This window comes from Peromyscus eremicus, chromosome 11 (assembly GCF_949786415.1).
Source record: "Peromyscus eremicus chromosome 11, PerEre_H2_v1, whole genome shotgun sequence".
Taxonomy (NCBI): Eukaryota; Metazoa; Chordata; class Mammalia; order Rodentia; family Cricetidae; genus Peromyscus; species Peromyscus eremicus.
The window spans coordinates 28,441,294-28,454,884 of record NC_081427.1 but is presented as its reverse complement, the minus strand read 5'-3'; the positions used below and the strand labels follow the sequence as shown (position 1 = coordinate 28,454,884).

Sequence of the window (13,591 nt, the reverse complement as noted above, 5' to 3'; positions counted from 1 at the left end):
TGATACCAAAATCAGATTATGATTTTCTGAAATCTGGCCTTTAGTTGAATTTGAACTGGTAGGTTTCATAGGCAGTTATTAAAATGTGCCTTTAAAATTTTTATTTTACATAGAGCTTTTAAATGACATTGTATTATATGTAATATTTGATGTAAAATGGCATTTCTTTTGTTCTGATAGCTTGCACTGAAAGGCTCCAGCTACAGTGGACTACTTGAACGACATCATATTCACACCAAAAATGTAGAACATATAGTTGATAGTTTACGGTAAGTCAGTGGGATGGTGTCTTAGGTGGGGTTTTATAGTCAGGATTCTGATCCTATTTTGTACTAGCAGCTAATTCTTAGAATTTTAGTAAAGTCTGTCACATTTCCAGAAAATTATATTGAGGTTCAAAGACCCAACTGCATCATTTTCTAAGGAAATTTCTATTTCCCTCTTAAAATTCAGATTATTTTCAGTAAGTCCGTCTACTAGAGAAGTTCCATTTCACAGTTAGATTAAGTTCAAAGCAGGCTTCCTCTCTGTGTGTAAAGTTTTATTTCTTGGAACAGAGTAATAGATACGAGTGTTCATTAAAGCATTCCTTGTGTCTAAAAATGACCACTGGAGAATCTTCAATTTGCAGCTGAGTAAGTTTAAGTGACTATAAAAGAGGAATCTAAAAACATGCTAATCACCAAGTACTGCCACTCCATATTGCTTGAATTTCAGGCAATAGCTGTTTGGTTTTATAATGAATGTATAAGTTTTATGTAACGAATATAAAACATTTTTACATTAAATTTCAGCATCAGAAACAGGAAAGTAAAATTCTGATCAATCAGTTTTACTGTTAGTGATTTTAAAATGTGTTTTAAGGCACATGGAGATCTGGTTGTCAACTTTCATGCATTTGCTTCCTGCCCTGGCATAGTTAATTGGCTGTATCGGCTAACTTTACAAGCTACACCTAAATTAGTTTCTACAACAAAGATTTTACTTTTTTTTTTTTTTTTTTTTTTTAAAAATCTGCCTCTTAGAAAATGTCCGTGCCTTAGATATGTCACCAGTGGAAAACGTATGCAACTTCTTCTTATCCTAGGGATGAAGGGATTGAGGTTCGTCTTGTCAAGCGGAGGGAGTACAACGAAGAAGCTGTTGGATGGGCAGACGCTGTCATAGCGGCAGGAGGTAACTGCTCCCCAGAGACCAGGTGCTGGGATGTGGGATCTCGTCCGTGAGCGTCATCTCCAGATACCCAGAGTTAGCGCTTTGGAATCCTTCAAGTCCTGCCAGACGGGTTTTTTGTTTGTTTTGTTTTTTGTTGTTGCATGTTTTTCTTTATTATTAGTTAATTTATAATTCTTGATGTTGTGAGGTTCTCTGTGTGTTCTTTAGTGTAGATTTACAGGTCTTACCTTCAGATTCAAAAGATGATTTGTTAAGTGTATTTTGGTTTAATTATGACAATCTTAATAAAGAGCCAATTGTGATAATTTATTGAGGTTTTCATTATTTGGCCCCAGTACAGCAACATGTACTTTTTCTTGATTTTTGTTATTAGTGGCCACTTTATCGAGCTTTAAATCAAAAGTAGTTGTTGGAGAGACTATATTAAAGTTGGATATGTTTTCACCAAAATGTCATAAATCGCTGGACCTGTTTTATAGGTCAGGGAAGAAGATGTTTGGGATTAGAGCAATGATGTCTAGTTGGGTCGTATTATTGTCATTTAATGTGTTGTTGAGGGGAGAAATTCTGCCAGGCACCCTAATGTGCAGGACAGCCTTCTAATGGGAACACTTTTTTTTTGGCTAGTCTTGGCACTGTTGAAATCCTGTTTCAGTGCAACAGGCACAACACAGTAAGTACAGCAGGACCAGCCCAGTACAGCAGGCCTAGCACAGCCCAGTACAGCAGGCCTAGCACAGCCCAGTACAGCAGGCCCAGCCCAGTACAACAGTCCCAGCCCAGTGCAGCAGGCCTAGCCCAGTACAGCAGGCCCAGCCCAGGACAGCAGGCCTAGCACAGCCCAGTACAGCAGGCCCAGCCCAGTACAACAGTCCCAGCCCAGTACAGCAGGACCAGCCCAGTACAGCAGGCCCAGCACAGCACAGTACAGCCGGCCCGGCACACAGCACAGTACAGCAGGCCCAGCCCAGCTCAGTACAGCAGGCCCAGCCCAGTACAGCAGGCCCAGCCCAGTACAGCAGGCCTAGCACAGCCCAGTACAGCAGGCCCAGCACAGCACAGCACAGCAGGCCCAGCCCAGTACAGCAGGCCCAGCCCAGTACAGCAGGCCCAGCCCAGTGCAGCAGGCCCAGCCCAGTACAGCAGGCCTAGCACAGCCCAGTACAGCAGGCCCAGCCCAGTACAGCAGGCCCAGCACAGCACAGTACAGCAGGCCCAGCTCAGTACAGCAGGCCCAGCCCAGCACAGCAGGCCCAGCCCAGTACAGCAGGCCCAGCCCAGCCCAGCAGGCCCAGCCCAGCCCAGCCCAGCAGGCCCAGCCCAGCCCAGCACAGCAGGCGCAGCACAGCCCAGTACAGCAGGCCCAGCCCAGAACAACAGTCCCAGCCCAGTACAGCAGGCTCAGCACAGCACAGCAGGCCCAGCACAGCCCAGTACAGCAGGCCCAGCCCAGTACAGCAGGCCCAGCACAGCACAGCAGGCCCAGCCCAGCACAGCACAGCACAGCAGGCCCAGCACAGCCCAGTACAGCAGGCCCAGCCCAGTACAGCAGGCCCAGCCCAGTGCAGCAGGCCCAGCCCAGTGCAGCAGGCCCAGCCCAGCACAGCCCAGTACAGCAGGCCCAGCACAGCACAGTACAGCAGGCCCAGCCTAGCACAGTACAGCAGGCCCAGCCCAGTACAGCAGGCCCAGCCCAGCACAGCAGGCCCAGCCCAGTACAGCAGGCCCAGCCCAGTACAGCAGGCCCAGCCCAGCACAGCAGGCCCAGCCCAGCACAGCCCAGTACAGCAGGCCCAGCCCAGCACAGCAGGCCCAGCACAGAACAACAATCCCAACCCAGTACAGCAGGCCCAGCACAGCGCAGCAGGCCCAGCCCAGTACAGCAGGCCCAGCACAGCCCAGTACAGCAGGCCCAGCACAGCACAGTACAGCAGGCCCAGCCCAGTACAACAGTCCCAGCCCAGCACAGTACAGCAGGCCCAGCCCAGCCTACTACAGCAGGCCCAGCACAGCACAGTACAGCAGGCCCAGCACAGCACAGTACAGCAGGCCCAGCCCAGCCCAGCACAGCAGGCCCAGCCCAGTACAGCAGGCCCAGCCCAGTACAGCAGCACAGCAGGCCCAGCCCAGCACAGCCCAGCACAGCCCAGTACAGCAGGCCCAGCACACAGCCCAGTACAGCAGGCCCAGCCCAGCACAGCAGGCCCAGCCCAGCACAGCAGGCCCAGCCCAGCACAGCAGGCCCAGCCCAGCACAGCAGGCCCAGCCCAGTACAGCAGGCCCAGCTCAGTACAGCAGGCCCAGCCCAGTACAGCAGGCCCAGCCCAGCACAGCAGGCCCAGCCCAGCCCAGTACAGCAGGCCCAGCCCAGAACAACAGTCCCAGCCCAGTACAGCAGGCCCAGCACAGCACAGCAGGCCCAGCACAGCACAGTACAGCAGGCCCAGCCCAGCACAGCAGGCCCCGCTCAGCGCAGGTGTGGCAGAGTACAGCAGCTCAGGACAGTCCAAAGATGGAGTAGGTGGAGGGGAATCTGTGTCAGTCAGCTAGGAGGGTGTGATTGTTAAAACGACCTGTTTTCAAAATGATGTTAAAACTGCTTTACAAGACAAGTCTGGTTGTGTCTCACCCTCTGTCAGGTGATGGCACGATGCTTCTGGCAGCGAGTAAAGTTTTGGACAGACTTAAACCTGTCATTGGGGTCAACACTGATCCAGAACGGTAAGCGAGAACATGTTTATTCTGTGTCTGGTTTGTGGAACTGATTTTTTAAATATCCTACATGTAGCTATTTCTGCCTTGTTTTGTGTGTTGCCTGTTTTTGATGAATCTTAAACTTTGGAATCTATTCTTTATTGTCTCTTTGTGGTCATGATGTGGGATTTTACCATAGTACATGATGTTAGAGTTATCTTTGTTCCTGGTACCATGAGCATCAGAACCTGTTCCAAAACCAGTTTAGTGATAAAATGGGCGGTCGATCGAGTGATTGGTTGCCGAGACCCTTGGATAACTGATTCCTACCCTTCCTATAGTTCTCTTTTACATTTGTGGTCAGTCAGGGCTAGGTGGAGTTTCTGCATTGGTTTCATTTGTCTGAAAGCTTTTGTTTTTCTTTCCCAACTTTACAGATGCCTATTCTTTTTTTTTTTTTTTAATTCCAGCCACTTAGAGCCATGACCATAACTGGACTTTATAAAATTCGTCTGGATTTTTCCCACCTCCACAGTCTCCTTTCTAGGAACACACTCTCTTACCTTAATACCAGTCTTACCCCCTTGCAGACCTGCCCTCTAGTATTTGGTGCTCGGGTCCCCTCTATTTTTCTTCATTTTATTTATTTCTTTGATGGCTGCATAAATATTTTTAAATAATTACCTTTCTGCTCAATTCTAGATCCACCTGTCTGTCATCCTATTTATTCCTATATTAGGCTTGAAAAAAATCACCTAGAAAAGAAAATCTTAGAAACTTGGGCTTGCTGACACTTCCAGCGTCTACGCTCTATCTTGGCCGCTCATGGAGATCTTTACACTGAGCCTTCCCATCTCAGACTCCCCGTCCCTCCACTGAGGAGGGCCTGTTCACTTTTGTACACTCCTGCGTCCTATTCTCGCTTGAGTGAGCCCTCCCATGTTCACAGAGGAGGTGAAGGGAGGAGATCTCCTCTGTCACGGGTTCCGTTCCCTCTGATCCCTCTCAGCCTGCAGTCTCCCCCAGCCAGGCCTATGCCTTTCCTGCCGCTCTGCATCTTGGTTACTGCCCCTTTCAGTTCTCTGGAGCCTCCAGACATAGCCTGTGTCCTCACTTCCCAGCTCTGAACTTTTGAGCCTTTTCTGGATTTGTCCTCAACAAGTTCACTGATACACTGTTTAAGAGACATCCTGAACCCAGCAGACACTGTAATTTCTGTCTTTCTGGGTTTGGGGGGTTTTAAGCATATCACTTATAAGATTCTTGTCTTTCTACCTCTGTGATTTCTATTTCTTTAAAGGGACTTATTTTTGGTCACTGTTCTATAATGCTGTTTTCATAGCTTGTATTCTGGGCCCTTTTGTCTTTCATTGTCTAGAACATCCCCTGCTTCTGTCCTTATCCTTAACACGTCCACTGCAGTCAGTGATGCTTCAAACGGTCTCAAAGCCTTACAGTGACGCCCCACGCCACCGAGTAAGTCTAGTTCTTAACTGTGATGAGCCCAGCCAACTCACCCTACCTTTCCTTGGATTTTTTTTTTTTTTTTTTTTTTAAGTTTTAACACTTAGATCCTTTATCTTAGGAAATGGTCCACAGATGGTCACCTTCATGAACCACAAGACTTCATTATCTGCTGGTTCCTGTTTTCTGTCCTAATTTCCTGATATTTTCATTCCTTTTTTTTCATGCTGTTCTAGCAAATTAGCTTTTTGTCAGATGTATTAAAAAAGCAGCATGTCTACAAGTGGTCTTTGCTTTTCTCTTCTGCATCATTTTTGGTTAATGGAACCATTACCTGTGATGGAGTTGTGACTACTTTCTTATTTTCTCATCAAACTGTGAATAAATTCTAGGAATTATGCCTTTGATTCTTACTCTCAAAATTTTTTTTAAAATCCTTTGACAATTTTAATACTGTGAATTTTTTTCATATTCTCCTTAACTCCTTTCAGATCCACCTTCACCTTCCTCACCCCTTCAACAATCTGACCATTTTTTTTTAACCTGTTTACTTCAATATGTGCTGTCCATATAGTTCTGGTTATGGGGCTATCCACTGGAGTGTGGCTGACCCACCAGGAGCCACACACTAATAGAAAACCAACTCTGCTTTTCCTAGAAGCTGTCAACTCTCCATAGCTCTTGGGTTAGACCTAGGGCTCATGGACCCCTCTCACTCCGTGCCAGATAGACTGACTTGATCATGCACAGGCTTTGTCCAGAACCTGCCATGTCTAGAAGACACAGTTGAGTCCATCTCTTACGATTTTCACTGCCACTAAACATAGCTCAGGCCTTCATAGGCTGTTGTGGAAAATACTTTAGTAACCACGTGTTCAAACATAGAAGCCCATGGGGGACATTTACACATCACTCCTGGTCTTTTTCTAAAGTGCACGTCTGATTATAGTTGCTCCTTAATTAAAATCTTTTACAGTTCCCCTGTGATCTTCAGGGTGCTTTGCAAATCCCTTAGCTAAGATATACGTTCTTTTTCCATCTGCTGCTTCTCTGCTCTTCTGGTTTCATCTGTAACGTAGTCACAGGCACTGTGTAGTCTTCAGTTGAAAAAAGTGCATGTGTGGATTTAAACTTCCCGGAGCAGCCCAGAATCTTCCGAAGAGGCTCAGAGTGAACACTAACCATGTGAGCATCTGTTCACACCTTGGTTGGAGACCCACTCAGGCGAGCGTTGGCTCTGGCCAGAGCCTTTGTTGACATAGGAGATAGTAGATGATTGGAAGGAGTGAGGGAGCTCTCCAGAAGGCCTGTGCTATTTTCATGCTTTTTGTATTCTGCTGCCAAGAGTGCGCTTGTGCTCGGGCCAAGCTTACCCGTGGCCGTTCCCTCAAGATGGAGTGTCAAAATATACTGCTGTAGTTCGTAGTCAAGCCTCAGTGGCCTCAGCTGGTCTCCCAACTCCCTGCACAGACTGCATGTAACTAACCTCTTCCTGTCTTTTCTGCCTGTCTCAGCTGTTACACAGTTAATTCTTTTCAGTATAGGACCTTGAGTCTCAGTTTCTCTAACATTAACATAGTTTTATACACAGGATTCAGGAAACATGTGAAGAGTGAATGTAATTAAATGATCTTAGGGAGCAGGCCTAGGCCTTCAACGTACCTGAATTAATGTTCTCTGAGATTAAGAAAGTAAGGTCATTAGTTTAGTAATTAACCTTCGATTCTCTTCAGTGTTGATGCATGTAGGTTTTAGCAGTTCTTAATAGCCTGTTTTTATATCATTGCCATAAGAGATTGTTAACTTGAACGATTTTATGGTTGAATTGTATTTTCTTTGAAAAGCTGGCTTTAAGTCACAAGCCTGTCACATTTGGAGGCCTTAGATTTGCCTATGGAGGCAAGGAGACAAAACAAAGAACTCTTAAAAATCTATTCTTCTAAATAGAAAATAGAGAAAAGGGAAAGCTGTATTTATTAATACCTTGTCATGAAGTCAAAGGTCATCTGGGGCTGCAGGCATTTGAGGGTTTCCTTTGGTCCGAAACATTAGCTTTAAGATGGCTAGCTCACATGGACTCAATCTGAATTAAAAATATTATCAGTTGGTCCCTTCTGTCTTCCACACTCACGTCTACCGAGCCTGGTAAATAATTTAGCTTTTGAATGTCATAGTAGTCAGCCTTCATTAGTATCCTAATATTTCCACTCTGTGTGGCTTCCATCTTGCTCTCTTTTTTCAGTCAGGGCTGGCCAGTGAGGCCAGTGAACTGGTGTGATACTGAAAATTCTAAGCCATGTTCTAAGTGATATATTGCAGCTTCTGTGTTGGATTGCTTATTAACTGGTCAGTTACCACGATACTGACATCAGTGTAGTTACCCCTATGAAGGAAGGCTCACATCAGAGGCACTGAGACCTCCTGCTTGTAGCTGGCACTAGCTTGCCTGCCTTAAGCAACCTGGGGAATATATCAAGTAGCCTAAGTCAGGCCTTCAGATACCTGGAGCCAAGCTGGTGTCTGAGTATATGACCTCATGAGAGAGTGTAACCTTCTGTGGACAGTAGTTTAGACTTGCACTTCATCTAAGGAGACGTTTTCCACCAAATGACTGTGTTACCTTTTATATAGTAAACATTGTGTAAAGTATTAGTGGATACACAAATTTTAGAAGCCTAGAGGATAGATATAGTTCAAGTGGTCCAGGCTTACAGTCTCAGCACCCAGACCTGTAAGCAGTCTGTGATACCAGACAATAACAAAAAATTTTAAAAATGAGGTTCTATCTGTTATTGACCTCTGTAGATGGAGACGTTGCTTAATTGTGCTTTGCAAAAACTTCTTTTTCTACTCATTAATTTACATTTTATAATATATTAGTTTCTTATCAAGACTTCTTTTTGGCGAGGTCTACTCAGCCTTGCCTTCAAGACTAGAGCACCACAGGAATGAGGATAATGAAAATTTCTGGATATCATTAGGAGTCATATCTTGTCAATGTCCTGTAGCTACTTAAAAGGAATCTTCCACTTGGTAATTTTCAGTTATTTGTTTGTTTTATAGATTTTATTTTTAATTATGTGTATGTGTCTGTGTGGGATATAGTCATGTGAGTTTACGACCATCAGAATCAGGAAAAGAAGGTGTCTGTTAGGTGCCCCGGAACTAGAATACAGATGGTTGTGAGCCATCTGGCATGGGTGCTGGGAGCTGAACTCTGGTCCTCTGGAAAAGCAGTACATATTCTTAACCACAGAGCATCTCTCCAGCTTTGCAAGTCCTCATTTTAAGTTGTCTTCCGCGTCAATCTGTGAATTCCTTGAAGTTCAGCTTTAATATATTTTGAGTAAGTGGAAGGTTATTTTGAGATAAGCTTTCTCAGTTCTTTTGCTTAAGGATAACTTAAGTGATTCAAAAGCTTTCACATCTTGATTCACAGTTTGATTCTTTAGAAGACTCCTGTGTGGTTGGTGCTCGTGACAGTTTTAGAAATAACCCTAAAGTGACTTAGTTAAGTAATTTAGAGGTATGGGGAAGGATCCTACTCTACCACTGGGTAAATTGGGCAGGGTGATTGGTAGAAGAATTTTGCTATTATTGGTTTCATCATAGTGTGGAAACATAGGTGTAATTCTGTTTTGTTAAAGCTGGTTGTAGACTATCATTTGTTAGGTCTTTGTTGTTGTTATTGAAAGTCACAGACAATTTGTGGCAGAAATGAAGTATAGGGTTGAAATTTAGAAAAATTGGTCTCTAATTTTTGTAGTTTAGTGATGCTCTGAATTTTTTCTCCTCTCCCCATTTTCTCCATCCTTTATTCCACCCGAACATCCCTTGACATCCCAGGTCTGAAGGTCATTTATGTCTGCCTGTTCGATACACACATTCCTTCCCTGAAGCCTTACAGAAGTTCTCTCGTGGTGAGTTCAGGTAGGAAGTTCTTATTCTTCGGATTTGATTCTGTAATAAATCTGTGCTGCTGATGCTTTCAAAAGAGGACAAGCAGATAAACTGGGGTACTTCATTGTTTCAAAAGTAGCGGTAAAAAATTCAAGGAGTCAGTTGCAGATCTCTCCTATCTTCCCTAGTCCAGTTAGTAACAAGAGGAAACGTGACAAATGTTACTCGGCCTATAATTGCAATGAAGATTTTACTCCTTTAGCCAGAGTGAAGTTACTCTATTTACAAGTCTTATCACTAATACATGTTCTTGGCATTTGGTAGAAAGATAGTTCCAGCTGTTCGGTAAAACTTGAAGAATCAGTTTTATATTTGTACTTTTAACTCATAATGAATGGATGCTTATATGTTTAATCCAACCAAGATGTGCTTCTTAGTATCTTTGTCTTATCTATGAAGTGCTTTTTAAGCAGTGGGATGAGATTTTTAAAAACGTATTTCTCAGAGCTGGAGAGATGGATGAGTGCGGTGGGAGTGCTTGTTATGAAAGCATGGGGACCCACGTTTTTATTATCATTTATGTCTTTAGATGTAGTAAGTAACTCATGCTTGCCATTTCTTAATTCTTTTTCTATTGTGTAAAAACAATCACCATTGCTTGGCAGTAGTGGCGCACGCCTTTAATTCCCAGCATTTGGGAGGCAGAGACAGGTGGATCTCTGAGTTCGAGTCCACCCTGGTCTACAGAGTGAGTTCTGGGACAGCCAGGGCTACACAGAGCAACTTGTCTCACAACAACAACAACAACCACACTACACCAACCACCAAACAACAGCAAATGCATCACCATTTTGAAATTTTAGGGGATGTTCATCTATACATCACTATCTTTAGTCAGGTACTGTTGCTTCTGTGATAGATTTTGCTGAGCAAATGCATGCTGATGTCCAGCTTTTATGGATTTAATGGTTTATTATTAAGATTTTAATTTAGATTACCCTGTAGATTTTATATAAGCTTATTAGACATTACCAACAACTGGAAAGAGAAGTAAACATCCACACATGTCTTTTGTTAGGGACCTGTGGGCCTCAGGAGTGTGTGCTATAATTTATTCATGGAATAATTAATTTTTAAAATGTTTTATCCCCCTTTTTGGCAGGGTCTCTCTCTATAGGTCTAGCCGTCTTGGAACTAGCCTTGTAGACTAGGCTGGCCTGGAACTCGCCTCAACCTCCCCACCATGCTCTACCTATAATTAGCTTCTGATGCATTTTTAATTTGCTGGGGTTATTGCAATGTCTAACCCTTACTTCAGTGTGTTTGGTTTTACTGTAAATTCCCTTTCTTCCCTTTCAGGTGGCTGTGGAGACAGCGTATCAGGTTATATCTGGAAGGGACTGGCATAAACCCCATTCCTGTGGACCTTCATGAACAGCAGCTGAGTTTCAATCAGCACAGCAGAGCCTTTAACGTCAAAAGAGCTGATGACGGAAGTAGGTGGACTGGACATTAGCCTTGGGTGGGCACTATTTAACTTCTAGGTTTTTGAAGCAACAGTTTACATTTAATTTGCTTTTAGTGCCACTAGTAACTCTTAAAAAAGTCCTTTTTGCTGGCTTAAGTTTTTCTTGTTATAATTTCTTATAATTAGAATCTGAGTAGAACATGTTTCCAGATGAACTGTCTCCAGGACAGGTTTGAAAAAGTAGTTGATTAGGGATGGATTATTTAATGCCCGGCAGGACAGTTGACTCTTAGGGAAAGACCTTTGACAAGTCAGAAGGAAGCAGGAGAGACCGAATGAGCTGACCTGAGGGAGAGCTCGTAAGTATGTGTGTCTGTAGTTAAGTGTGTGATTCACTCTCTTGCTCTCTCTGTTTATTGTCACGGTTGATTAAAACCTTTCTTGTTGGAAAATTTTGCATCCAGCTTTGAGATTTCTGTTCAAAGCACATTAAGGAGAATCCTGGCAGATGGTAATTTGCAGCTGTTCTGTCTGAGGGTTAAAGTGAATATTCAGCTTCACTCTAATTTATGGATTTTTATTGTGTCATATTTTCTTATTGTTTTCAGTAACTCTAAAACTTATGTGGAACAAAAAAAATCACAATAGAAATATCCATGGACTATTATAAAAAGATTCTTTTCTTCTCTTTGAAAATTTTCTGGGTAAACTTGAAGAATCGCGTCTAAACCCCCGCCCCCCACCAACCACTGCACCTCCTTTCTGCTGTGTCTTGGTGACCGATAGCTCTGTTATTTTAGCATGTTTCTAAGGTCTGATTTCATGTCACCTTGGAAAGATTCTCTTGCCCTTAAAAAAATCATTCGCTTTCATTAATCTTTTGAGGAATTATGTATACATGAATTCCTATTAATTAGTTTTGAAAATCTCTATTCATTATTAAGTAAGATTTAATTATCATAGCTTAGAAATTTTATTTTATCCTTCACTAAAAGAAGCTTCTGGGCTGGGAAGATGGCCCACTGGATGAAGTACTTATGTTCGAGTGTGAGGACTGGCGTCTGGATCCCTAGAGCCCACGTGACACCCCCTCGGATCCCGGCACTCAGAGGCAGAGGCAGGGTTGCTGGCACAAGCTTACAAGCCAGACTATCTGTGATCGGCGAGCTCCAGCTTCACTTGCCAGATCTCACCTCAGTCAGTAAAGTGGAGAGAGACCAAGGGAGCTCCTGCACTCAAACTTGGGGCCTCCACAGGCCCGTTCACGTGTGCGCTTGCACCCACCCGCACACACACCTGCTCACACACACTCGAGCTACATACACACTGGCAGGCACACCACACCATGGAAAGCACCACATCTTCAAAAGATGCTGCATCTCTTCTTTTCAGCAGTAGTTCCGTCTTCTGAGAGATGTAGAAAGCCATACAGAGGTCATCCCTAGAAATGAGTTGTTCACCCTCCAGGAGTTGGAGCTCAGTATCCAGGATGAACATCTGAGGAGTCACTGTGCTGGGGAAGCGACAAAAAGTGGCTGAAGTAAAGTAATCTGTGGGAGCCCGTTCTCGGGTTCCCTGTGACTTTACCTAGCAGGTCCGCATAGAGGATGATTAGGACCATCTCAGGTGTCTGAGATGGTCTGCACTTGGCTGTGCTGGGGGAGGAGGTCTTTTGCTCCACCCCTTGGCGTCTCTATAAAAACCCTGGGGCAGAGACAGTCAGGGCCCGTTGGAATAGGTTCTAGGCCCTCTTGAGGCTATCCTTTATTTTCTATCCCTTTATCTCCACAATCTAAATTCTTCTATCTGATATTTCTTGCTACTCTCACTCAAGAAAACTCTAGGGAACTGTGGGGTTGGTGGGTAAACGCCCCGCAGTAATCCAAGAAAATGTCTCAAAATTTTAGGCAATCATGTGAATTGAAAGAACTCAGAAATCTTCAGTGTAAGTAGTGATAGTAAATCCCCAAACCCAACGTGTGTCAGAAGCGTGTCAGTGGGACTTGCAGGAGGGTGGGATAGATCACTGATAGACAGATCCTGTGTGTGCAGGATCTGGACTCAGGATAGTTCCGGTTTGTCAGTAGCAGCATCAGACACTGATGTCACTGTAACTCTACAGCTGTCACTGTTAGGATTGACAGCATGGTATTCGCTGTGTCAAGGGACTGTTGTAGAGGGTTTGATTAGAGTTTATTTTTAATAGATGTATTTCAGAGGAAATTGAGAGCCGTTTCAAGGTGTGTGCTAGATGTCTATCTTAAGTTCTCTGTGTGTCAGCTGGAAACACTGCTTAGAAAACTCACACTTGGGTTTTTGAATACAGGAATAGGTTTGAGATTATAAGTACATTTGATAATTTCGCTTTTCAGTGTAGGACAAGACTTTACATCTTTGAACTCAAAAGAAATCATGCAGCTTTGAACCAATGACATTTTCACCTTATGGAGTGTGACCCATCCTTGCCTAGGTTTCTTGTTAAAAGTTACACACACACACACACACACACACACACACATATATTTTATTACCAGTGTCCCTTCAAAGGGGAAGGTAGGTTGATTTGTTTTTCCTTTTTAAATTTTAATTATATGAGTTAGATAGTCTGGTAATAAGGTGATATGAGAGAATTACACACCGTAGCAGTCTCTGCCACTAGTTTTAACATTTGTCTGTGTCAATTATGACTTTGTAATTGATTGTGTTGAATTGTTAATTCATTGTTAATTGATACTCAGTTCATATTTTTGTATCTTTATATATGTATACTATATATCTTTATATACAATGTATCTATATAAATACATAATATCTTTATACAGAAGAAAATTATTAGTGGGTAGTTTTTTTTTTTTTTTTTTGGTTTTTCGAGACAGGGTTTCTCTGTGT

The 13,591-nt window shown here is 43.6% G+C and overlaps 1 protein-coding gene across 4 annotated transcripts in view; it reads left to right on the top strand.

Annotated features, from left to right (window-relative positions):
- The window catches only part of Nadk2 (NAD kinase 2, mitochondrial), a 43,840-nt gene that overhangs the window by 14,835 nt on the left and 15,414 nt on the right, over positions 1-13,591 (top strand). For 2 of the 4 annotated variants that reach the window (XM_059276360.1, XM_059276361.1), the window contains exons 2-6: positions 181-269; positions 1,088-1,176; positions 3,816-3,897; positions 9,181-9,264; positions 10,594-10,730. In XM_059276360.1, coding sequence (XP_059132343.1) covers positions 181-269; positions 1,088-1,176; positions 3,816-3,897; positions 9,181-9,264; positions 10,594-10,730 — 481 coding nt within the window. The remainder of the gene's footprint in view (positions 1-180; positions 270-1,087; positions 1,177-3,815; positions 3,898-9,180; positions 9,265-10,593; positions 10,731-13,591) is intronic. The other 2 variants (XM_059276362.1, XM_059276363.1) reach the window with 1 other exon arrangement.